This window comes from Ahaetulla prasina, chromosome 1, assembly GCF_028640845.1.
Source record: "Ahaetulla prasina isolate Xishuangbanna chromosome 1, ASM2864084v1, whole genome shotgun sequence".
In the NCBI taxonomy this organism is placed as follows: domain Eukaryota; kingdom Metazoa; phylum Chordata; class Lepidosauria; order Squamata; family Colubridae; genus Ahaetulla; species Ahaetulla prasina.
The window spans coordinates 51,278,577-51,303,809 of NC_080539.1; the positions used below are offsets into that span (position 1 = coordinate 51,278,577).

Consider the following 25,233-nt stretch of genomic DNA (forward strand, 5'->3'; position numbering starts at 1 on the left):
AGAGAACAGAATAACAGAGTTAGAAGCAACCTTGGAGGCCATCTAGTCCAATCCCCTGCATGAGCAGGAGACCCTATACCATTTCAGACAAATGGCACTCCAGTCTGTTCTTGAAAGCCTCCAGTGCTGGGGCACCCACAACTTCTGAAGACAAGCCATTACAATGGTTAATTCTCATTGTCAGGAAATGCCTCCTTAGTTCTAGATTGATTCTCTCCTTGATTAGTTTCCATCCATTTGTTCTTGTCTTGCCTTATGGTGCTTTGGAAAATAGTTTGCTTACCTCATCTTTGTGGCAGCCCCTCAAATATTGAAACATTGCTACAATATCATGTCTCCCCTTGTCCTTTTTTTCACTAGACTAAACATACCCACTTCCTGCAACTGTTCTTCACGTTTTAGCCTCCAGCCCCCTAATCACCTTTGTTGCTCTTCTCTGCACTCTTTCCAGAGTGTCAGCATCTTTTTTATACTGGGGTGATCAAAACTGGATGCAGTATTCCAAGTGCAGCCACACTAAGGTTTTGTAAAGCAGTACTAATACTTCATGTGATAGTGATTCTATCCCTCTATTAATACAGCCTAAGATTGCATTGGCCTTTTTGGTAGCTGCCTCACACTGTTGGTTCATTTTTAAGTGATTGTCCACTTGGACTCCAAGAGCTGAGGTGGCACAGAATGAAGGCAGTACTGCAGTTCAAATCTCATCAGGCTCAAGGTTGACTCAGCCTTCTATCCTTCTGAGGTCGGTAAAATGAGGACCAGAGGTGGTATTCAGCCCATTTGGACCAGTTCAGGCGAACCGGTAGTGGAAATTTTGAGTAGTTCAGAGAAACGGCAAATTCCACCTCTGGCTGGCCCTCCCCTCCAACCCCCGCCGTTCCCTGTCCTCTGCACTACATCCTACAACATCTTGAGTCTCCAAAGACCTATGCAAGGGTCCTTTTTGTAGACTTTAGTTCAGCATTCAATACCATCATTCCAGACATTCTTCTAACTAAGCTAAACCAGCTACAGGTACCGGAACAGACTTGTAAGTGGATCACAAGCTTCCAAATAAACAGGAAGCAGCAGGTGAAGCTAAGCAAGATCACATCAAATACCTGTACAATTAGCACAGGGCCCCCCCAAGGCTGTGTGCTCTCCCCACTTCTCTTCTCTCTGTATACCAATGACTGCATCTCCAATGATCCATCTGTTAAGCTACTGAAGTTCGCAGATGACACAACAGTGATTGGTCTCATTCGAGACAATGACGAATCCGCATATAGACGAGAGGTCGAACGACTAGCCTTGTGGTGCAACCAAAACAATCTGGAACTGAACACACTCAAAACCGTAGAAATGGTGGTAGACTTTAGGAGAAACCCTTCCATACTTCCACCTCTCACAATACTAGACAACACAGTATCAACAGTAGAAACCTTCAAATTTCCAGGTTCTATCATATCGCAAGATCTCAAATGGACAGCTAATATCAAAAACATCATTAAAAAGGACAACAAAGAATGTTCTTTCTGTGCCAACTCAGTAAGCTCAAACTGCCCAAGGAGCTGCTGATTCAGTTCTACAGAGGAATTATTGAGTCTGTCATTTGCACCTCTATAACTGTCTGGTTCGGTTCTGCAACCCAACAAGAAAAACACAGACTTCAGAGGATAATTAGAACTGCAGAAAAAATAATTGCTACCAACCTGCCTTCCATTGAGGACCTGTATACTGCACGAATCAAGAAGAGGGCCGTGAAAATATTTACAGACCCCTCGCATCCTGGACATAAACTGTTTCAACTCCTACCCTCAAAACGACTCTATAGAGCACTGCACACCAGAACACCTAGACACAAGAACAGTTTTTTCCCGAAGGCCATCAATCTGCTAAACAAATAATTCCATCAACACTGTCAAACTATTTACTGAATCTGCACTACTATTAATCGTCTCATAGTTCCCATCACCAATCTCTTTCCACTTATGACTGTATGACTATAACTTGTTGCTGGTAATCCTTATGATTTATATTGATATATTGACCATCATTTGTGTTGTAAATGTTGTACCTTGATGAACGTATCTTTTCTTTTATGTACACTGAGAGCATATGCACCAAGACAAATTCCTTGTATGTCCAATCACACTTGGCCAATAAAATTCTATTCTATTCTATTCTATTCTATTCTATTCTATTCTATTCTATTCTATTCTATTCTATTCTATTCCCTTGTTTTTTAGCTCAGCTGATTCGCACAGCAGAGCGGATTGCCAGGCCTTGGCTGAGCAAAACAAAAGCTCAACTCAGCAGCGCTGACATCGAGGGCGGTCTTTGAGTGCTGCATGTGCAAAGTGTGTGTGCGCGTGCAAAGCACGCTCTCATAGAACCAGTAGGAAAAGATTTGGAATCCCACCACTGAGGAGGATTGTTGGGGCAATATGCTGACTCTGTAAACCACTTAGAGAGGACTGCAAAGCATGGTGAAGCGGTATGTAAGTCTAAATGCTATTGGTATTGCTCTCACTTTTACTGGCATTGAGCCAAGTTTCACATAGTCTGTTCCTGTACAGTTGGTTTTTCTTGCCTAAATGTAAAACCTTAATTTTTTCTATATTGAATTTCATTTTGTTAGATAGAGCCCGGTGTTCACGTCTGTCAAGATCTTTCTGGATTTTGAGCCTGTGTTCTGGGGTGTTGACTATTCTTGCCAGTTAATGTCATCTGCAAATTTGATGCGTTATCCGTTCTATTGCCTCATCTAGATTGTTTATAAAGATATGAAAGGGTACTGTGCCTACAACAGACCTTTGGGGTACCCCACAACTTACTTCCCTCCATGTGGATGTAGTTCTATTGAGGACTATGCATTGAGTATGGTTTGTCAGCATCCATCCATGCTGTCTATCCCAAATCTTTCTAGCTTACCAAGAAGTAGGTTGTGGTCTTCTTTGTCAAATGCCTTACTGAAATTTAAGTATACAATGTCCACTGCATTTTGCTGATCCACTTATTATTATACTAATTTAGAGAAAGTCCAAGCCTCCCTAGACAGAATATAAATGTGAGAAGTGTGCTTACTTACCCTTTGAGTAAAGAGAAGTATATATATATCCTCTGGTTAATTGCAAATTTATTGAAGGGGAGGCAATCGACTGACCATTGTTCAATTATTCCCTCAAATTTTTAATATTTCCAGCTTCGTATACAGGTTATTTGTATGTCTATATCAGTGTTTTTTAAGCTTAGGAAGTTTAAGATGCATGAACATCAGCTCCCAAAACTGGCTGGAGAATTCTGGAATTGGTTGAAGTCCATGCATCTTAAAGTTGCCAAGGTTGAGAAAGACTGGTCTATTCTCTGTAGCTTCATAGTTTTTCAGTATGACTTGGGGGGATGATGCCCAAACATTTTAAAGAATCTGTTTACCCTATATCTAGGCATTATCTGAACTTTCCAGGAAATTTCTTTCCCACAAAAGATCAAGAAGACCATATCTTTTAAGCTTGGTAAATAATGATTGCTTATTAACATTAATTCTGTGGGTAGTGTCTATACCAGTGGTGGCGAACATTTTACTTACTGAGTGCCAAACAGGTCCGTGCTTTGCGCGGTTTCCGCATGTGAGTGCCATCCATGCTAACGCGCGGCTCCTCCCCATTTACTGCGTGCACAACTGCACCATCTGTGCATGCGCACAGCTTTTGCGCATGCACCTCACCATGCACAGTGTGTGCAACCACACCATCTGTGCATGCGCACAGCTTTTGCGCATGCACCTCACCATGCGCAGTGTGTGCAATCACACTATCTGTGCATGTGCACGGTTTTCATGTGCGCAATGCCAGTAGTCTCACCAGTACTCACACCAGTATTCTTGTGTGCATGCGCAAACGCGTAAGCATGCGCTAGAAAGCTCCGAAGACCAGCTGGGTCCCCTGAATTGCATGCATGCGCACCAGGGGCCTGAACACCAGCTGGGGCGCATGCGCATGCACAGCTGCAGGTGAGTTGGGCGACAGCTCGTGTATCCGGAAAATGGCTCTGCGTGCCACTTCCGGCATGTGTGCCACAGGTTCGCCATCACGGGTCTATACAGTACATTAACTAATGTTTTTGGTCAAGGCTGGAATATTTGTATAGCAAAGTACAGCACTGAGCTGAAGAGAGATGGAATACACTAAAAACCCTACATAGAAAGGGCATTGTGTTGTATATGAGTAAAAGAGGGAGGAAAAAAGAGATTTTATTCCCTATTATTTCAGTTTGTTACTCTGATGTGGCATTTAAATTAGGTACTTCCAATGCTTTTAATTTAAGATACTTAAAATTATTCTGTTCATTCATTAGGACTTCCAAATATGGAGTATAAAAATCTGGATGGATAATAAATGGCAGCCAAAAGACACAGAAATGTTTAATTGGAAGAAGGGCCTTCTGTGTGGTGGCTTCCTCTCTCTGGAACATCATTCCCCTAGAGATTAGAATGGCCCCCACTCTGACACTCTTCCGGAAGGCACTGAAGACCTGGTTCTGCCAGCGGGCCTGGGGAATGCAGAGTGGTATGGAGCCCATTAAATGACTCAAATAATGTGTTGTCTTTGGGGTGGGGGGTTATTTTATTATTTTATTAATTTATTGTATGATTCTCTCTTTTAGTAATTTTATTGTTTTTTATATGATGTTTTTATATTCTTGTAAGCCCCCTTGAGTAGCTGTGAGCGAATAGGCAGCAATATAAATCTAAATAAATAAATAAATAAATAAATAAATAAATAAATAAATAAATACATACATACATACAATTACCTAATGCAGATTCTCTCCCTCCTCCATTACTGAGATTTACAGGATAAAAAGGCACAGCAAAAGGATACTGAAATATAATCCTTGTAGTTTTCTTGTTGTTTAGAAAGCAATAAAGTTTAGAGAAGAGGTGACTCAAGACAGATTTCTTCATTGCTATATATACAGTATTGTTTAATCTGAAATATATCTGAGTGTGACATGATAAAAAATTTGTTAGATTAAACACTGATCTCTTAGCTTGGTCTACTCACAACTGGTATATTTTTTGAACCTGGATTTCTTTTTAACTATTATTCTTAATAGTTAATAGCTATGATGGGTTTTATTAAATTTTCTGTTAGCTCTGTATAAATTAGCAGTTACTGTATATCTTCTGGATAGTAAATTTTATAATTTCACTTCACTTAATTTACCCACAGTTCTGGCCTTGCATGACATGCTGAACCATTAGCTAATCTACAGTTGCTAGGCTAAAATGCAGTTGGTCAGTTTGCAGTTTGGTATGTTTTATGAATGCTACTGATCTCTCATGTCTATCTATAGGTTTCTTTAGACTAAGAATCCATGCATGCTACCACATTCTCTAATATTAAAATTCAAAGAGCACAGTGAAAATAATAGACTAAAATTAAGATCAGAAAGTGTTTAGCTTCTGAGCTCAGTCAAGTGATACAAATGGACTTTCAACATTCTTTACTATAGTGCTTCATAGATGAATTAGTAGAAGATTTCTCTAAATTGTTCCAGGAGAAGGAGAATTTTTCAAACTCTTTAAAGCAGAATCCTACATAATTAAGTGTAGGATTCGGTTTTAGAGGTAATATAAATACTACTGAAAATGCCTCTACATTTTGAAATTATCTGCATGTATAACATTACATAGCTGGGAATCAGAATATCTGACTCCTGTTTCTCCTTTTAGTATAATGAACATCACCATCCTGGTCCATGAATTGAAATGCATGGGACTGGAAGCAGTTATATAGGAAATTTAAAGTTTATAGAATAGAATAGAATAGAATAGAATTTTATTGGCCAAGTGTGATTGGACACACAAGGAATTTGTCTTGGTGCATATGCTCTCAGTGTACATAAAAGAAAAGATACGTTCATCAAGGTACAACATTTACAACATGAAGTACGAAGTCTCCAATACAACATAACACTATATTTTTATTACACTAAATGTGATAAAAGAGGACAATGAGAATAGTCACTTTAAGAAAACAAGCTTAAAATCATATTTAGAGAAGTGATTTTGGTTAACTATTGTAATATAGAGATCAGACACAGATAGCTTCAAAACCTGAACATTCTATGTGAGATCATTCCATCTGAACTTACCATTTGACCCATCTATAAATCAAATGTGGATTTAAAATATGATATGATACAATTAGACATTCACCTCCTAATTAATTCCACATTTTTTGATATTCAATGAAGTTAATTGATATAAGCTTCAGGCTCAAATATACACAGTTGTTTTTAATAGATAGATATGAACAAACTTACACACTTGAATGTTTTGAATTGGATCCCTATGAATGAACAGATTAATTCTGAGGAAATGATGAAGCAAAGCCTCTGCAAAGGTCTTCTAGATATGCAAAGATAAAGGATGGCTCTTCCACACAAAATAATCAGATACATAAAATAGCTATTTAGAAGCAGCATACCTATGAGTACTTTAATCAAACATTTAGGTTACCTGCCAAAAGAACCATGATCTCTTCAAAATGCAATGTGGATTAAAGTGTTATCTACCATGAACAGAAAACTAACCTTGGAGTGGAAGTTTGAGATGCATTCATCATAATTTTCATGTCTTTGGATAGAAAAACCAGCCTTTTCAGCTAGACTGCAGAACTGGTTTAGAGTATCTCCTCTAAGTGGAGCAAATATCAGAGCTTTCCCCTAAAACATTAAGAACATTTATATGTTTTATTTAAATTGTAACATAACTGATAAAATTGTTAACAAATTATTAAACTGGACAATGGTATAACAAATAGGAATAGGAAGATCTTGAAAAATACACTATAAGTAAACTTCACCAAACGTGAATACTTGCATTTGACTGTTATCAAAATTTATTTTCTCTTTTCCACGTAATTTTGTCTAATTATTGTATTAAATCAAGTTGCTAAAGAGAATGAATATAAGCTATAAAAATTGATCCATAGTCATGCTTTTGTTAGAATTGAGGAAATTGTACAAAAGTTGTTGCATATAAAACTGTGTAAAGCTAACAGAAAAGATTCATCTAGTGTTTGTAGGAATTACAAAAAAATACCTTGGATGAGCAACAAAGGACAGTAGTGGAGAAAGGGGTAACTGAAAAAACTGGGTGAAAACATCTTGCATAATCTCTGTTTTGCTTGCTTTAGGCATTTACATCAGATTTTTTTGCAATGAATGTCTGCTATCCCTGTCCATCTGCCACCTATCAGGATTTTGCGGTGGATCCCAAATATCCCTGAAAGTTTTATCAGAACTGGAATGGAATGGAGAATGTAGAAAAAAACCCAATGATCAGAGCATCCTTCCCTTGGCTTAAATTTGGGGTTTAATCCAATAAATTTAATCATTCTGTATCTATTTTTCTACTGCTTCAAAATAAATTTTTATAATGAAACAATATTGATAATGGGGTCAACTTGTAATTTGCAGTGCTGTTTAATGTACCAAGAAAATGCAAGTCTCCCTATTGGTGCATTTTGGTATAAAGTGTTCCATGATGAAGAAATAATAAATTTGTGATACAGTAAGAAAACCCCTGCAAAAATATTTCTTTAAATTCATCACTGAATTCAAAGGCTTCTAGGAATTATAAGTCGACAGAAGGATTTAAATTGTTTTAACTGGGATCGTATAGACCATAGGTGGGAAATCTTGTGTTTCATACAGCTCCCAAATCAGTTTTACCAGCCCCAGGACCCCCAGGATTGTACCACTGAAACTTGACAGCAAATTGACAAACACCAAATTTGGGATTTCCAACAGATTTCTGCTAAGAAAGCAAACTAATAGGGCATATTAAGCTTTTGAATCAATAACAAGAAATAAGCATTTCCTATCACTGGTTTGCTAACTTGCACGAATCACTATTATCATATCCCATGCAGACTCTAGGTGTTCACATGAATAAATATGGCCTAAAACATAAAAAGATACCAAGCTTTTATGAAAATAAAAAGGGTACTTCAACAATTATGGCTCAAAATCTTAACTCTCAGACATGGAAGAAAAAGATACTGATGTTTTTGTCAAAGCAAAACATAAATTTCTAAACCAAAGACAATTGGTTAGTTAATATTAACTCCAACCTATATATACACCTTTGGTTAAGTCTTCTGTAGTCGATTTAGGAATACTGAACTAGGCACATGGAAGGTAATAATGATTCTGCAATTTTTATCTATAATTTCTACATCCATGAACTGATGATCTAATCAAGGAGGATGATAAATTTGAATGTTTTTCTGACAGGTCTTAGGAATTATCCTCTGGTTTAGATGATAATTCTGCCAAGGCCTTGAAATGTGTTTAGAATAAGATGTTTTCAATAGATTCACTCTTAAAAATCTTCAGACCAGTTAAGGAGATATGGCAATAGTTTGGAATCCTAAGGAACTGAGGACAATGAATATCAGGTTTGACAAACAAAATATAAATGATGGAAGATTTGGAATAAGCACAAATGGATATCATTGAGAATACATTTTTAATACTGTAATGATGGTGATGGAAATCTTACTTCTTTGTTACTATTATATTTGCCCAAGGCTATTCGTTGGAGATTTGTAGGGAATTGTCTGAAGTACAACCTCTGGTTGATTCCTTTCAACTTATGGGATATTTTACAGATAAATACCCATTCTTAGTGTTACTGATTCTATTTCAATAGAATCAGAGATGGATGTTCTTATACACACTTGCTTAAGGAAAGCAATTGTGAGGCCACCTTCTAAAGATTAGATTCTATTACTCCTGGTAATTGCCAACCAGTGTTAATTCTGCCGTTCTTGGATAATCTATTGGAATGTGTTGTGATTATTTAATTGCTGTTTATTTCCAAATGGAGTTGAAGTTTGGCTTCAGGGCAGACATGGCCTTCAACACGCTAATGCAATTATTCTGGTACTCTCCATATACCTTGGTCTACAATTGCCAATTGTCAATTGGCATGCATAAATTGAAGACATCAAGTTGGGAATGCTGCCTAGAAGATTGCTTGCATTAGAAAATAGTCAAGGAAGAGAATCTAGATTTAGCAGCTGCCTCCTCCACCAAATTTAGGACTTTTGTGCCATGTTAGGCATTACAATTGAAGGTAAATATACATACACATATCCCAGGATAATGTTGCAGAATGCAATCTGGGTTGGTCACCAGGACCAGTGGTTTTGTTTTCTAAGCTTTCAAACTCGAACTGGAGCCCACCTTCTGGGAACTTCTCTCTAGCAGAGTGTGCGTTTTTTGGGGGCTGTTCTGTGTGTGGGATTTATATGGTGCCTGTTGTATGTGGCTTTTTAGCTGTTGATTGGGGTGTTGATGGCTGGCTGTAAAGTCCTTGATTGTTGTTTGCTTCTGCTGGGCAAGGAGGGCCCAGATTGTTGGGGCAATATGCTGCTTCTGTAAAACACTTAGAGGGAGCTGTAAAGCGCTATGAAGCAGTATATAAATCTAAGGGTTACTGCTATTGTGATTTTCCTACTTTCTCTTTTACCAAAAGACCAACTATACCCATGACGTTTAAACTGGTAAAAAGCAAATTAATGCAAAAACAATGACTAGAATACACAATTCAGCATTATGTAATTCTGGGAAAAGATTTTTTATCTTCACATAGGGTATTACATACAACCACTTCATATGGATTCTTATTTATTTATTTATTTATTTATTTATTTAATCATATTTATATACCGCCCTATCTCCCAAGGGACTCAGGGCGGTTTACAGGTACTAAAAACAGATAAATACAATATAAATACAATATAAAACATTTAAAAAACTTATTCTAAAGCCCGTCCAATTAAAAATAGAAATAAAACCCAATTTAAAACCCAAAATTTAAAATCTAGCTCAGTCCTGCACAATTAAATAAGTATGTTTTAAGCCCGCGGCGGAAGGTCCGAAGGTCCAGCTGGCGAAGTCCGGGGTAGATCGTTCCAGAGGGTGGGAGCCCCCACAGAGAAGGCCCTTCCCCTGGGCGTCGCCAGACGACATTGCCTCGCTGACGGCACCCTGAGGAGACCCTCTCTGTGAGAGCGCACGGGACGGTGGGAGGTATTCGGTCGCAGTAGGCAGTCCCGTAAATAACCCGGCCCTATGCCATGGAGCGCTTTAAAGGTGGTCACCAAAACCTTGAAGTGCACCCGGAAGGCCACAGGAAGCCAGTGCAGTCTGCGCAGGATAGGTGTCATATGGGAGCCACGAGGGGCTCCATCTATCACCCGCGCAGCTGCATTCTGGACTAACTGTAGCCTCCGGATGCCCCTCAAGGGGAGCCCCATGTAGAGAGCATTGCAGTAATCCAGGCGAGACGTCACGAGTGCGTGAGTAACCGTGGATAGGGCATCCCGGTCCAGAAAGGGGCGCAACTGGCATACCAGGCGAACCTGGTAGAACGCTCTCCTGGAGACGGCCGTCAAATGCTCTTCTAGAGACAGCCGTTCATCCAGGAGGACGCCTAAGTTGCGCACCCTCTCCATCGGGGCCAATGACTCGCCACGGATTTAGCTGACTGTATCGGGATGCCGGCATCCACAGCCACTCTGTCTTGGCGGGATTGAGCTTGAGCCTGTTTCTCCCCATCCAGACCCGTACGGCCTCCAGACACCGGGACAGCACTTCGATAGCTTCGTTGGGGTGGTTCGGTGTAGAAAAGTACAGCTGAGTATCATCCGCATACAGCTGATACTTCACACCGAAACCACTGATGATCTCACCCAGCGGTTTCATGTAGATGTTAAACAGAAGGGGCGAGAGAATCGACCCCTGCGGCACCCCACAAGTGAGGCGCCTCGGGGACGACCTCTGCCCCCCTGTCAACACCGACTGCGAACGTCGGAGAGATAGGAGGAGAACCACCGATAAGCGGTGCCTCCACTCCCAATCCCCCCAACCGGCGCAGCAGGATACCATGGTCGATGGTATCGAAAGCCGCTGAGAGGTCTAATAGGACCAGGGCAGAGGAACAACCCCTATCCCTGGCCCTCCAGAGATAATCTACCAACGCGACCAAAGCTGTCTCCGTGCTGTAACCGGGTCGGAAACCGGACTGGAACGGGTCTAGATAGACAGTTTCATCCAGGTGCAAGGGAAGCTGATATGCCACCATACTCTCTACAACCTTCGCCGCAGCGAAGGTTGGAGACCGGACGATAATTACCTAAAACAGCGGGTCAGGAAGGCTTCTTAAGGAGGGCCTCACCACCGCCTCTTTCAAGGCGGCGGAAGACACCTCCACCAAAGAAGCGATCGTAATCGCCTGGAGCCAGCCTCGTGTCACCTCCCGAGTGGCCAGCACCAGCCAGGAGGGGCACGGGTCCAGTAAACACGTGGTGGCATTCAACCTACCCAGCAACCTGTCCATGTCCTCGGGAGCCACAGGGTCAAACTCATCCCAAATAATGTCGCCAAGACCACCCTCGAGCGTCTCACCCTCATCACCGCAATCTTGGTCCAGACCATCCCGGTTGAACGATTTTATCGTATAGATAACCGTTAAACTCCTCAGCCCGTCCCTGCAACGGGTCATCCCCCTCCCCCTGATGAAGGAGGGAGCGAGTCACCCGAAACAGGGCGGCCGGGCGGTTATCTGCCGATGCAATGAGGGAGGAGGCGTAGCTACGCCTCGCTTCCCTCAATGCCACTAGGTAAGTCCTAGTATAGGACTTCACTAGTGTCGATCAGCTTCGAACGGCTAGACCTCCAGGAACTCTCTAGGCGTCTTCTCCGGCGCTTCATCCCCCTCAGCTCCTCGGAGAACCAAGGAGCCGGTTGGGCCCTGCGCTGGGTCAGAGGCCGCAAAGGCACGACTCGGTCTAAGGCCCCCGCCGCGGCCCGTTCCCAGGCCGCAACAAGTTCCTCGGCCGAGCCGTGAGCCAGACCCTCAGGAAATGGCCCAAGCTCCGTCCGGAACCCATCCGGGTCCATCAGGCGCCTGGGACGGAACCAACGTATCGGCTCCGTCTCCCTGCGGTGGTGAATGGCGGTCAGAAAGTCCAGGCGAAGAAGAGAGTGATCTGACCATGACAAAGGTTCAGTGACTATTTCCTTTAAGTCCAGATCTCTCAACCACTGACCAGAGAGAAAAATCAGGTCCAGAGTGCCACCCCCAATGTGAGTAGGGCCATCAATTACCTGGGTCAGGTCCAAGGCCGTCATGGAAGCCGTGAACTCCCGAGCCGCTGTTATGAGCTCCTATGCTAAATGCCATGGATTTTTCTTAATACAAATGATTTTATATTTTAAAAATATAATTTTAAATACTACACCTCACTTAAATGGTAAAATCTTAGCTCCTTAAAATTATATCTTCTCTATAAAACTTGCTAGGTTAGTACTGTACAAAAGCCACTAAAGATTGTTGCTGCATTCTAAAACATACTTTCAAATAATTTTAAGGAATAATGAATTTGGAAAGATTTGGAAAATGCCGTGATTTAGTTAAATACGCCCTGTGCTATTCATCCAGACCTTTTGCAGAGCCCATTTGTTTTTCTGAGAGATAAAATGTCCTATTGTTTCCTTTCGTTATATCCAATTAATATAGTTATTACATACTCATACTTATATATATGTTTATATATTGTGTAGTTATTTCATGCTTATGCTTATATATACTGTGTGACAAAATAAATAAATAAAATAAAATGAACCTGAAAAAATGTATCTGAAGGTAGCTGGTTTGAAAAACATTGCCCTTTATCAAGATTGTTCAATATAAACCTACTCTTCCAGCTAATCAAATGTTGACTATTCTACTTGCATTGGATTTCCAAGTTTAATGTGATTAATCATTCTGGTATGGCTGAATAAATTGCATAGTTCTTGAATTTTGATCACCATTATTGCTTCTATTCCAAAATGAAGTATTAATTTTTCAGGAGTTACTACTGAGGAAGATATAGTTCTATAAAGGAAAATGCTGGGAAATGAAAATGTTTCTATGTTCTAATGAAAACTGTAAGCATGAATTAAAAAGAAAATTACACTGTAATATAGGTAATAGATTTTGGCTCATTCTCGGATATAGTAGTAGAAAGACACAAGTTGAGGACCATAGAGGCAAATATCTCACTAATGCTCAGAACTAAATGTTAATAAAATCACTGTTTTCATGCCCATTTGTGAAATGAATAGTCTTTTGTCAAACAATAGGGAGAATTGTTTGGCTAGCCTCAGATGTCACAGGGGAATTCTCAGTGCACAGCATCCCACAGATTGTAGGACCTGGATTTTCTGTAAGGATGAATGGTGGCAAAAAGGTTTAGGATATATTGCTCAGGAGATCAGGAGTTTCCACTTCCAAGGATTCAAGTTCTCAGTGACCTGTCAAATATAAAACTGCAATACAGGCATGTCAAAATTACTCTATCAGCTCTATATGCATCTGCCAAAGACTTGCACTATCATAAGTTGCTCAGAAAACAATACTATTTTTCCAGTCAGAAATAATTATTTCTAAGTTCAGTGGGAGATTGAAGTTTAAAGTCTATCATATGAACTTACTGACCACAATTGAAACCAGCAACCCTATCACTAAGTAGAATGGTCATTAAGTGAAATATTATGTGACCATGCCAAACTTCTGTCACTTCTACTGAGGTCAATAAATGAATCACCTGCAGTCATTAAGCCCAATGTCATGTAACTTGAACTTGCGACTTACTGCAGGCTTCCCCAATGATTTTGTTTGTTAGAAGCTAGCTGTGAAAGTTGTAAATGGCAATCGCATCACCGTGGGATACTACAACCACTGTAAATATGCACTGGTTGCTAAGCACCCAAATCATGAACCAATAACCATAGGGATGCTGTTGTAGCTATACATTCATAAATCTATGTTTTCAGCATCATAAGTTTGAACAGTCATTGAGCGAGATAGTCATTGATCAAGAACTACCTGTATATTCTTCTGGTATTTCAAAGAGCAGTCATCATCATCTCCAGATAAGCATATAAATAAAGTTTAGTTAGAACAATAGAAAATACTTGAAGGTGAAAACTCTGAATCCATAAAGTTAATAGATCACTTCATGAAACTACAGAATATGCACCTTCAGTAGGGTCCTCAGAATTTACTCTTCCTGAAACAAGCAGCCCAATAGCATTTGGGCTTTTAACATTTCCATGTATTCTGGATTCCTGCTCAACCTGGCTATTTGTTGAAGGTCAAGAATAAGAAGCTGGGAGTCATTTAAAAAAAAAAATATTATTATTATTATTTAGTTGTTGAGATATAACAGACAACTGCAACAATAGTACACGAGACCTGGTGGTTGAGATTGGCAATGCTTCTCTTCAGAAAAAGATGCTTTAAATTTGTTGTTATTCATCTCATTCACAAATATGGCTTTGACAAGGTTGAGCTGTTTTTATTCTGGCAATAGCAGAAAACCTCTTTTAAGCATAGGCTGAATGTATATTTCATATTCATTTATTTGCTAAATGTTTCATATATTCAGAATTTGTTCCCAACCATCTTTAGGTCAGGTTAAGATTTACCCGTAACTTCTGTATCTACACAAACATGAAGATATTAAGGGTTTTGTTTTGATATAAAAGAAAATTTCAGCTTATCAAGATTATTTATTTATTTCCTACAAAATTATTGTACTATACAATTCATTTAGTATAAATAGCGGTTAAAAATAGCACTTTGTAACAAATAAATACACAATGACAAAGGTTACTATTGAAGGGATTACACATGACAGAAGCTAACATAAAAATTTTCAATATCAGAATTTTACTTTAATATGAAGACATTGTTATCAAAGGGAAATACTCAAGAAATGCTTTGATAAAAATAATCTCCCAGTATCTTTGAAGCGGTTTCATTTATTTTACTTCCCACTGTGTTCCTTATCAGAAGGCCAAGTATAAGAAGTTTTCTAGTTTATGATTAGGAAGGAATCTGATAGATTAGAAGACTCAATTGAAGTTGGACATAATAAGTATTAAAGTATTACATGACGTTAATCCTGCCATTCCATTACTCTCTCAATCATTGTGCACAGACTAATTATTCTGAAGCCCATGTTCAGGAGAAAATAGAAACATACTTACACTGTGATGAAGTAATCTCTTTATTGCATCCACCAGGCTAGATCTGTACTGGTCCAGAAACAGGCTGACATTGAAAAGGGAACAGTATTCATATTAAAAAGGGGTTTCATTTCTAATGATTCTAATGGAGATAAGTATAAGGCTAATTACATATGTTTATATACTGCTATGAAGAAAAACTGAATCTATATTCTTCTCAGTTCGTGGTTTCTAAACAAATTCTCAAACTTGTAACCATTTTTGTCTAAAACTGAAGACCAAAGGATTACCAAAACATGCTTTTACTAAAATACTTTTAAGATAAGTAGTTAGGTAATACAGTCAGAATTAATACAATATACAATGAATAAATCCCATTCTATTTCTGGAACAGAAATTAATATTTAAACAGGCTGTCCTCTGCATTTTTTAGAAAGATTCAATTTATTTTGCTTATTTCTAAAAATATGTATAAGTATTGTACACTCGTTTTTTTAACCCTCAAACAGGTGTTTTTTTTAGCTGAAATATTAAATAAAATTAAAAATCTATCTAAAACTAAACAAGACACTAGAAGACAGAAATAAAAATAAAACATGGCAGCATCAAATTTACTTAACCAACTGTCACAGGGGGTTTGCAGTATAATTAAAAAGAGAACAAGGAAAGCTCATTGATAGGATAATTCATATTTGCCCACTATATCTTATATGCTTATTTATATAGTTATGTCTGTTTATGCATTCTTTTTTGTATATGGAGCACCACCTTGGAAATGGCTCTCATCCTTATTATAATTAAAACTTTTTTTGTAAATCTATTTTAACCTTATTTAAAACAAGATTCCACTACCTTTTACCCAGGAAGCATAACAAAAATTGCTAGAAAATTCATTTTCTTCCCCTCATCAATTTGTAGAGACACTAATTTGATTCCATGGTAATTCTAGCAAGAGTTACAGAGAAGTCAGCTCTGTGGAAAGCATTACAATACTGCAATGATGCAGTGCATGTTGATATTACTAATGGGATACATTGCTTTAATTTAATTACATTCAATTATAAATTAAACCCGATTTGTTGTGACCCCATTTTTTAAAATTCTGGTACCACTTGTAGGAATATGACCTCTGGTGTGCCACTCCAAGGCCCCCCAAATCTGGTAAACCTGGAATGTTAATTTTTTTCTGCAAAATGTGAAAAAAAAATGGAGAGCAACATATCAATTGGTCTTACTTCCAATGGAAAGAGTAGTTCTCTACTCTTTTAATTGGGAGTAAAACCAACTGATTTTGCATCAACTTGTGTATCCCTAATTAGGACTAAGCTGGTATGTTTTTCACTGGCCCAGGAGACTTACCAACTGAAATGAAATTGAATATCAAAATTGTAACTTCTGTTGTCTTCTGCCATTTCGGTAAGAAGTGTAGGGAGAACAACTGAGTGGCTTGGTTTAATTAGCATATACAAAAGCCCATTTAGGTGAGAGAGATTCCAGAAAAACAAATTATATGGAGGCAATTTGACATTCTGTGTTGAAGCCTACATATTTTAAATTTTGTTTGTGAATTATTACTTTGTGAATTATTATTAGCATTTGTGAAGCGCTGATATCTGTTTACATTTAATAAGTTTCAGTGTCACATCTTTTTATTTTGCATGTATTATGATAGTCAACTGCCACCAACTGCATGATGCTTCTGATAAAAATCTGAGTTGTTCGCATTTCATCGTCATTAGCAGCTCTGCATAACTTCAGTAAGCAACAAAGCTGTGATGCACTGAAACACATTAATTATGGGGAGAAATGGAGCTCTTATTTTCAATACCATCAGATCATTACAGAAAATGAAAACAAATGGGAAAACTTGATCAAAATGAATAATAAAAAATTATTATTACAAAATTCGACAACCCTGTGCATATTATTGGTAGTGTGACCTATCATGCATTTTATAAACAATACGCAGTTAGTGCTAACTGCAGTGAGAGCTATCAGAGAAAATCAAAAATGGAATTCACGTGAACCAGTCTTGAAACTAAAACTGTCTGTAAAAGGATGGACTGATGCCTGAAATAAATGCATACTTGCCATTCATATAAACATTGAAGAAGTAAAGATACTTCCTCTATTAAAATCCAGGTCATAATCTGTGCCTCCCCAAACCCATGTCATCTATACTTATCTCTTGCCATCCCATTAGCTCTGTACTTTCTGAGAAAGAATATCACTGTTTTTATTTATTTTATTTTCTAATAGAAACTCATTAAAAACTTCCTCCTTTACATTAATCAAAGCCATAAAAACAGTTCCTGTTCCATTCTCAGATACCAACAATTACTCCATTATTTATATGGCATAGTATATTGAACTAACATTTTTCTTTTTTAAAAAAAAACACCCTGTACCAAATGCCTCAACATTTGGCTTGTTGTTGTGTCCAACCCATTGCAACCCCATGGACATTTTTCCTCCAGGCCTTTCTGTCCTCTACCATCCCCTGGAATCCACCCAGCCACCTCATTCTCTGTCGTCCCATTCTTCTTTTGCCCTCAATCATTCCCAGCATTAGGCTCTTCTCCAGTGAGTCCTTCCTTCTCATTAGGTGGCCAAAATATTTGAATTTCATTTTCAGGATCTGTCCTTCTGAAGAATAGTCAGGGTTGATCTCTTCTAGGACTGACCGGTTTGATTGCCTTGCAGTCCAACGGACTCGCAGGAGTCTTCTCCTCAAAGTCCTCAATACTTTGGCACTCAGCCTTCCTTATGGTTCAACTTTCACAGCCATGCATTGCTGTGAACAGGGAAAACCATAGCCTTGACTATGCACACTTTGGCAGAGTGATATTTGGTAACATTTGGCTATATATATTAAATTCATAACCACTGTAGTCATTTTTCAAAATGCTGCATGCATTTGCCCATAGATACATCCAATTTCAATAACCCATAGGAAACACAAAAATACACCTGACTTAATGACCCAAAGAAAAAAAAAAAGATGGGGAACCAAGGCACTTCCAGTCAATGCTTTCCCAATTCCTGTTTAAAGTTTAATAGCATTTCATCTGCAGTGGCAAAGTTGCCCTGGTAGCATCAGGTAAGTCAAGCCATGATTGAAGGTATCAACATAAATTCACATAATTTGAGATTTGGTACAGGATTGTTGTGGCTACAATTTGATAAATGAATGGTATAAAACAGCTAACATGGATCATTTACTTCCAGTTATCATTATTTATATAATGGTTGAAGAAACCATTTCCCATCTTATCTGCCTTAAACTATACACACAAACCTGCCTAAAAGTACTGCATTCCTTTTACCTTATTCTATTTTATAAGTATACAATACTATGATTTTTTTTTCTAATATATATATATTTTTTGGTCTGAATATTCTTTATCCTGTATTCCCAAAATTTCATAATTGTGGGTTAGCTAGTTGAAAGTTATTTAATCTTGTTTTTCTATTTATTTTATACCTGGCCTGACCTGAATTAGGTCATAGATTATTATTGTAATTATTAAATATTGTAAACTTTTACTAATTTCCTTTCTATTTCTGTGCATCAATTATTTCAGTATCAAAACGCAAGCATAGATATCATTTAAGTATCTCAGCAGAACACTGGGTTTTATAATCATGCATATTTTACTTGAATCTCAGTCTGACTTCAGAATTCATTTATGAATGGAGCTTGCATCATTCTTATTTTAATAAATGGAATCAAGTAGTACCAATGACTACCTAATAAGAGCATCATACTATGCCAATTTTCTTTAAACAGCACAATAGGAATCTGTCATTTCCCTTAATATTTGAACCAAGGTTTCTGCTGTATTCTAATTCCAGAGCTTAACAGCTGACAATGATCTGGATAATATTGTTAAATGGATATTACAAAATTATCATACCTATTTTTTGTTTTCATTTCTACACAGTTTTGAAACCTCTTAAATATTAGCACATGCAAATATAGTCCATACGTAACTATGAATTATTACCCAATGTTATTGTTTTAATAAATTCCAAATTTAAAAAATGAAAATATATTTTAATGTCAATCTAGTAGTTCAGATTATATATTGCACTATTAGCTCTATAAATTATTTCTGTTAGAAAAAGAAAAATGCAATATTTAGTTCCTCAAACTAATATGTGGGTATGCTTATATAGTACTTTGTCCCAGACCAAAATGTAATTCAGTTTTTTAAATGTTAAAAGCATCTGTTGTGCTATTCTTTTGATAGGCATTAATTAAAGCATGTTTGTTTTAATACTGTGGTAAATCACAGAACTAGGTGCATTTCATATCTACTAGTGAACGTATACTTATTAACCATAATTCTTTGTTTTCTAGTGAGGCTACAATTCTTCTGGGAATTCTAGCAATTTATTCATTAGATAATAGAATAATAGACAACAATAATACAAATAATTTAAAAAGTTATGTTAAATCTTGTTGCTTCTGATATTCTCTACCCTATAAATAGGATGACAGGGTAAGTATTAGGCATAAACGAGATACAATAGTCAGGTTGTTTTGATATTTGTGTGAAGAACAAATTTAACTCAAAATCTCTTGGCAAACCTTGCTTCACCCACATAATCTGGAGAACATCCCTATGCAAGCCTTGTCTAAGCCTCTGAGAAGACTGCTGCCCTCCTGCTCACGTCCGCCAGAATCTGATCTGACTTTCATACTTAATCTGATCTAATCCTGTCCAGCATTAACTTCATCTGTGCAATGAAACCCAGAGTATCCATTCTAATATTTGGTGAGGAAGGCATTTACTAAATTACTTGCTGAAATCATATGGTGTTGTTTAGCTCCTTATTTTAATCAGATGATGCATCTCTGAGGCACATTATCAGCGATTAGTTAGAAACCCATGTCTGTCCTTTTTGGGAACAAAGAAGTTTTGCTGAAAGGCTATGCATTGGGAAAAGAACGCCTGTTTCATTCATTGGTTAGTCATAAAAGAAAAAAAACTAAAGGACAAAGAAAAGCATTATACAGAGCTAGAAATATTTTATTAAGAGAAGCATTTTCAAAACCATGTCTATAGCTTATGAATTTAATTCACTATTTTAAAGGACACAATAGTTAGTTTCTTCCTTAAACTATTCTGTTTCTACAGTCACTTAGAATATTTTTATAAAGAACATCTGCATTAAAAATGTGTATTTATTCTTATCTTGCATGCCAATTGCTTTACAGAAGTCAATAGCCAAAATCTTCTGGACTGTCACAGCCCGGCATCCAAGAAGCTACACAAAACTGTTATGTATTTATGTGAATAATATTGCTGTTAAAATGTATTTTCAAAACATATTTCAACTGAAATCATTGTGGACTTTATACAATTAGATAAGCCACCAGAAATAAATGTTATTTTATATCAACAATCAAATTTACTCAGATACATAACAAAGCATTCTGTAACTTGTCAATCAACCAATGTAAATATGCTTTTTTCTGATTTCTTTTTATTGCAGTTGATTTACTATTAATTTTAACATCTGAGTATCACTAAGAAAATGCCTGTTGTTATTTTCTTGAGCAGCTTTAAAAAATGAAGAGAAAATTCCCAAAGATTTAATGGGGAACACAGAATATATATCCTCTTATATCAATAGTCAGATCTCTCCTAAGAAGTAAGCTAATTGAGCTGTTTGTGTTGATAAACTCCCTTTTCTCCAGACTGTTCCTCACTGAGCCATAATTATTTGCAATTTGCCTAAGTCGTCCATTTACTGATACATCAAGCATGAAACAGAGGCAATTCCAGAAAATGGAAATGCTTCTCAAAATCAATCTTTGGGAAATAATGTGGTAGAAGTTACTGTGTGATAGAAGACTACCTTAGAACTGTCACATGGAGATGAATATTAATTTGTTGAGGTTAAGATGGCTTTGTGCTTCATTTGTTGACTTTGCTTAGCCATCAGCAAGCAGCACAGTACAATTACTTCAGCAAAGCTATTTTTTTTCACATGAATTTTATGATTTTTATGTACTTACCAGTCAGCACACATAACAATGTCAAAATGTCCTTCCAGTTGAGAGACATCTGTCTCATTATCCCATCGTAAAATGCTAGAAAGAAAGAAAATATTTTTTAAAACTGGACTTACGTGTTTTATTTTTTTCACTTCTAAAAAAAAGGGACATTTAGTATGTTGGCCAAGAGTCAAAAAATTGATTTATTAAAAGTACATAACATGATCATAAAGAGTGCATATAGATGTATCAATTAGTGACATCCACTATAAATATAGCTTTATATGAACAGCTGGTTAAAGAATTCCTGTAAGTAAAGTGATATCTACAGGAAGTCCAAAGTTTTGCCCCTTAGTAATTAAATTGGTATATGTAAATTGCAGTATGTTTATTGTATTGCAGTATACATTTACAAACCAAAATATTGCTTTCTTCTTTCTCTGCTTGTTGTGATAAGTGTTCATTGACTTTATTATTGATAAAGCCGCTGTTTCCTTTAGCTTTATATGAAGGACAGAGAATAAGCGTTCTTGAAAATATGCCAACATTATACTATTAAGATTTGCTCTTGACTAGTTCATGTTTAATTCCAACATCTGGAATATAAAAAGAGTTTTAAATTTCATTTCCAAAACAAAATTATGAGTAATCAGAATGAGAGGTTATTTCTTTAAAAATAATATTTACAGTATATGCATATTGTTTAAAAGTGCTTTTATTACAAAATTTATTGTGTTGTGGGTTTTTTTTATGTGTTTTGGGATCAAAAGAATACATGTTTCATTTGCAATTATTGGTACAAAAGCTAAGAAAAGCTAGATAGAAAGGGGAATGATATATCCAGTCTGATACATATTTATTTCTGTTTTAGGACTTTTTATTCACTACTGACAACTGTAAAGGTCTGCAGCTGTGGTTTATATGATTCATATTTATGGTTTATTCATAATATTTTCTTTGTGAAAGATGGTTTTTATTGTTCAACAATATGTCTTATGTACATAGAAAATTATTAGAATCCTTGAAAAAAATCACTGTTGATGTACAACATCATGGGGGAAGGTTGTGTAGAATATCAGACTAACAAAATAATAATGCAGAACTCAATCGCTAATTTACCCTCCTGGAATGTATTGTGCCATTCCAAGGGGGAAAAACAGTAGGCTAATTTAATCACCGCACAACCCCAAGTACATACATGCATGCATATACAGCCCCATATATTCACACCCATTTAAACTATAAAGCGGGTACACATTTTCGAAACCTAGGTGGCTTTGCAAACTGGCACTTTCAGGGCTCAGCAGGCATCCACTAGTGGAAAGTGACAAAGGAGAGTTCTCACTCTCAGCTGCTGACTGCCTGCTGGCTACTGGCGGCTTTTTCAACCCTGTTTCCGTGGAAACTTAGGTTACAACAGTGAAAATTAGGTAAAGGTAAGTTGGTAGGGTTGCTAGTTTTCATTTGATTTTGATTTTTTTAATAACAAAAAAACAAAAAAAAAAACCTAACAACCCTGAAGCTGCAACAGCAGCTAGTGGTTGAGTTGCTAGCTTTAAAGGCCATCACTAGTCTGTCATTCCACTGAAAGGCAATCCATGAAGACAAATAAGAACTGCAAAGTTTATGATTATTTTTTTTCTAAATCCTTTTTATTAGTCTTACATATATTGAAGATTTTATTTATTTATTTATTTATTTATCAAATTTATATACCGCCCTATCTCCCGAAGGACTCAGGGCGGTGTACAGGCATTTAAAACACATAAATACAATGTAAGAAATATAAAAACAGTTAAAAAACTTATTCTAAACGCCTATTAATTTAAAATTAACAATATAAAATAAAAGCCAATTTAAAAACCAGTAATTTAAAATTTAAAATTTAGCTCAGCCCTGCACAATTAAATAAATGTGTTTTAAGCCCGCGGCGGAAGGTCCGGAGGTCCGAAAGCTGACGAAGACCGGGGGGTAGTTCATTCCAGAGGGTGGGGGCCCCCACAGAAGGCCCTTCCTGGGCGTCGCCAGGCGACATTGCCGCGCTGACGGCACCCTGAGGAGACCCTCTCTGTGAGAGCGCACGGGTCGGTGAGAGATATTCGGTAGCAGTAGGCGGTCCCGTAAGTAACCCGGCCCAATGCCATGGGCGCTTTAAAGGTGGTCACCAACACCTTGAAGCGCACCCGAAAGCCACAGGTAGCCAGTGCAGCCTGCGCAGGATGGGTGTTATACGGAGCCACGGGGCTCCATCTATCACCCGCAGCCGCATTCTGGACTAACTGCAGCCTCGGATGCCCTTCAAGGGAGCCCCATGTAGAGAGCATTGCAGTAATCCAGGCGCGACGTCACGAGTGCGTGGTGACCGTGCATAGGGCATCCCGGTCCAGAAAGGGGCGCAACTGGCGTACCAGGCGAACCTGGTAGAACGCTCCCCTGGAGACGGCCGTCAAATGATCTTCTAGAGACAGCCGTTCATCCAGGAGGGCGCCTAAGTTGCGGACCCTTTCCATCGGGGCCAATGACTCGCCACCGATGGTCAGCCGCGGATTTAGCTGACTGTGCGGGATGCGGCATCCACAGCCACTCTGTCTTGGAGGATTGAGCTTGAGCCTATTTCTCCCCATCCAGACCCGTACGGCCTCCAGGCACCGGGACAGCACTTCGAAAGCTTCGTTGGGGTGGTCCGGTGTAGAAAAGTACAGCTGGGTGTCATCCGCATACAGCTGGTACTTCACACCGAAACCACTGATGATCTCACCCAGCGGCTTCATGTAGATGTTGAACAGGAGGGGCGAGAGGATCGACCCCTGCGGCACCCCACAAGTGAGGCGCCTCGGGGCCGACCTCTGCCCCCCCGTCAACACCGACTGCGACCGGTCGGAGAGATAGGAGGAGAACCACCGATAAACGGTGCCTCCCACTCCCAATCCCTCCAACCGGCGCAGCAGGATACCATGGTCGATGGTATCGAAAGCCGCTGAGAGGTCTAATAGGACCAGGGCAGAGGAGCAACCCCTATCCCTGGCCTCCAGAGATCATCCACCAACGCGACCAAAGCCGTCTCCGTGCTGTAGCCGGGCCGAAACCGGACTGGAACGGGTCTAGATAGACAGTTTCATCCAGGTGCAAGGAAATTGATATGCCACCATACTCTCTACAACCTTCGCCGCGGCGGGTTGGAGACCGGACGATAATTACCTAAAACAGCCGGGTCCAGGGACGGCTTCTTAAGGAGGGGCCTCACCACCGCCTCTTTCAAGGCAGGCGGGAAGACACCCTCCACCAAAGAAGCGGTCGTAATCGCCTGGAGCCAGCCTCGTGTCACCTCTCGAGTGGCCAGCACCAGCCAAGAGGGGCACGGGTCCAGTAAACACGTGGTGGCATTCAACCTACCCAACAACCTGTCCATGTCCTCGGGAGCCACAGGGTCAAACTCATCCCAAACAATGTCACCAAGACCGCCTCGAGCATCTCACCCGCATCACGCAATCTTGGTCCAGACCATCCCGGTTGAACGATTTTATCGTATAGATAACCGTTAAACTCCTCAGCACGTCCCTGCAGCGGGTCGTCCGCTCCCCTGGTGTAGGAGGGAGCGAGTCACCCAAACAGGGCGGCTGGGCGGTTATCTGCCGATGCAATGAGGAGGAGGCGTAGCTACGCCTCGCTTCCCTCAATGCCACTAGGTAAGTCCTAGTATAGGACTTCACTAGTGTCCGATCAGCTTCCGAACGGCTAGACCTCCAGGAACTCTCTAGGCGTCTTCTCCGGCTCAGTAATTGTCCCGCATTAACCACTGCACTTTAAAGGCTTCTGGATTCTTAACATTGTTCTTGCATTATATGTTTCATTAGATATTTTTAAATTTCAAAATAAAATGTTATTTTACTCTTTTGGCTATTCCAGTACACACCCATACCCACTTCATAAAAGCTAAGTAACTGGCTCAAAATACATTATACGCCCCTCTCCAAATTTTGAACAAATATCTGTGATTCATTTTCAATTACATAATTTTTAAACCAGAAGAGAGATTTAGTTTTTAGATATGAGTAACGGAATCGGCTTTTGAAGGGGATAGGAAGAAGTAACACATGCATACTTCTGTCACCTTCTGATATTTTCCCTTAGCATTTTAACTGGGA

The 25,233-nt window shown here is 38.7% G+C and overlaps 1 protein-coding gene across 2 annotated transcripts in view; it reads right to left on the reverse strand.

Moving 5' to 3' along the window:
• The window catches only part of CAMKMT (calmodulin-lysine N-methyltransferase), a 298,606-nt gene that overhangs the window by 13,275 nt on the left and 260,098 nt on the right, over positions 1-25,233 (reverse strand). For both annotated transcript variants that reach the window (XM_058165221.1, XM_058165220.1), the window contains exons 8-10: positions 21,110-21,184; positions 15,103-15,166; positions 6,583-6,714 (exon numbers count right to left, since the gene is read on the reverse strand). In XM_058165221.1, the coding sequence (XP_058021204.1) occupies positions 6,583-6,714; positions 15,103-15,166; positions 21,110-21,184 (271 nt within the window). The remainder of the gene's footprint in view (positions 1-6,582; positions 6,715-15,102; positions 15,167-21,109; positions 21,185-25,233) is intronic.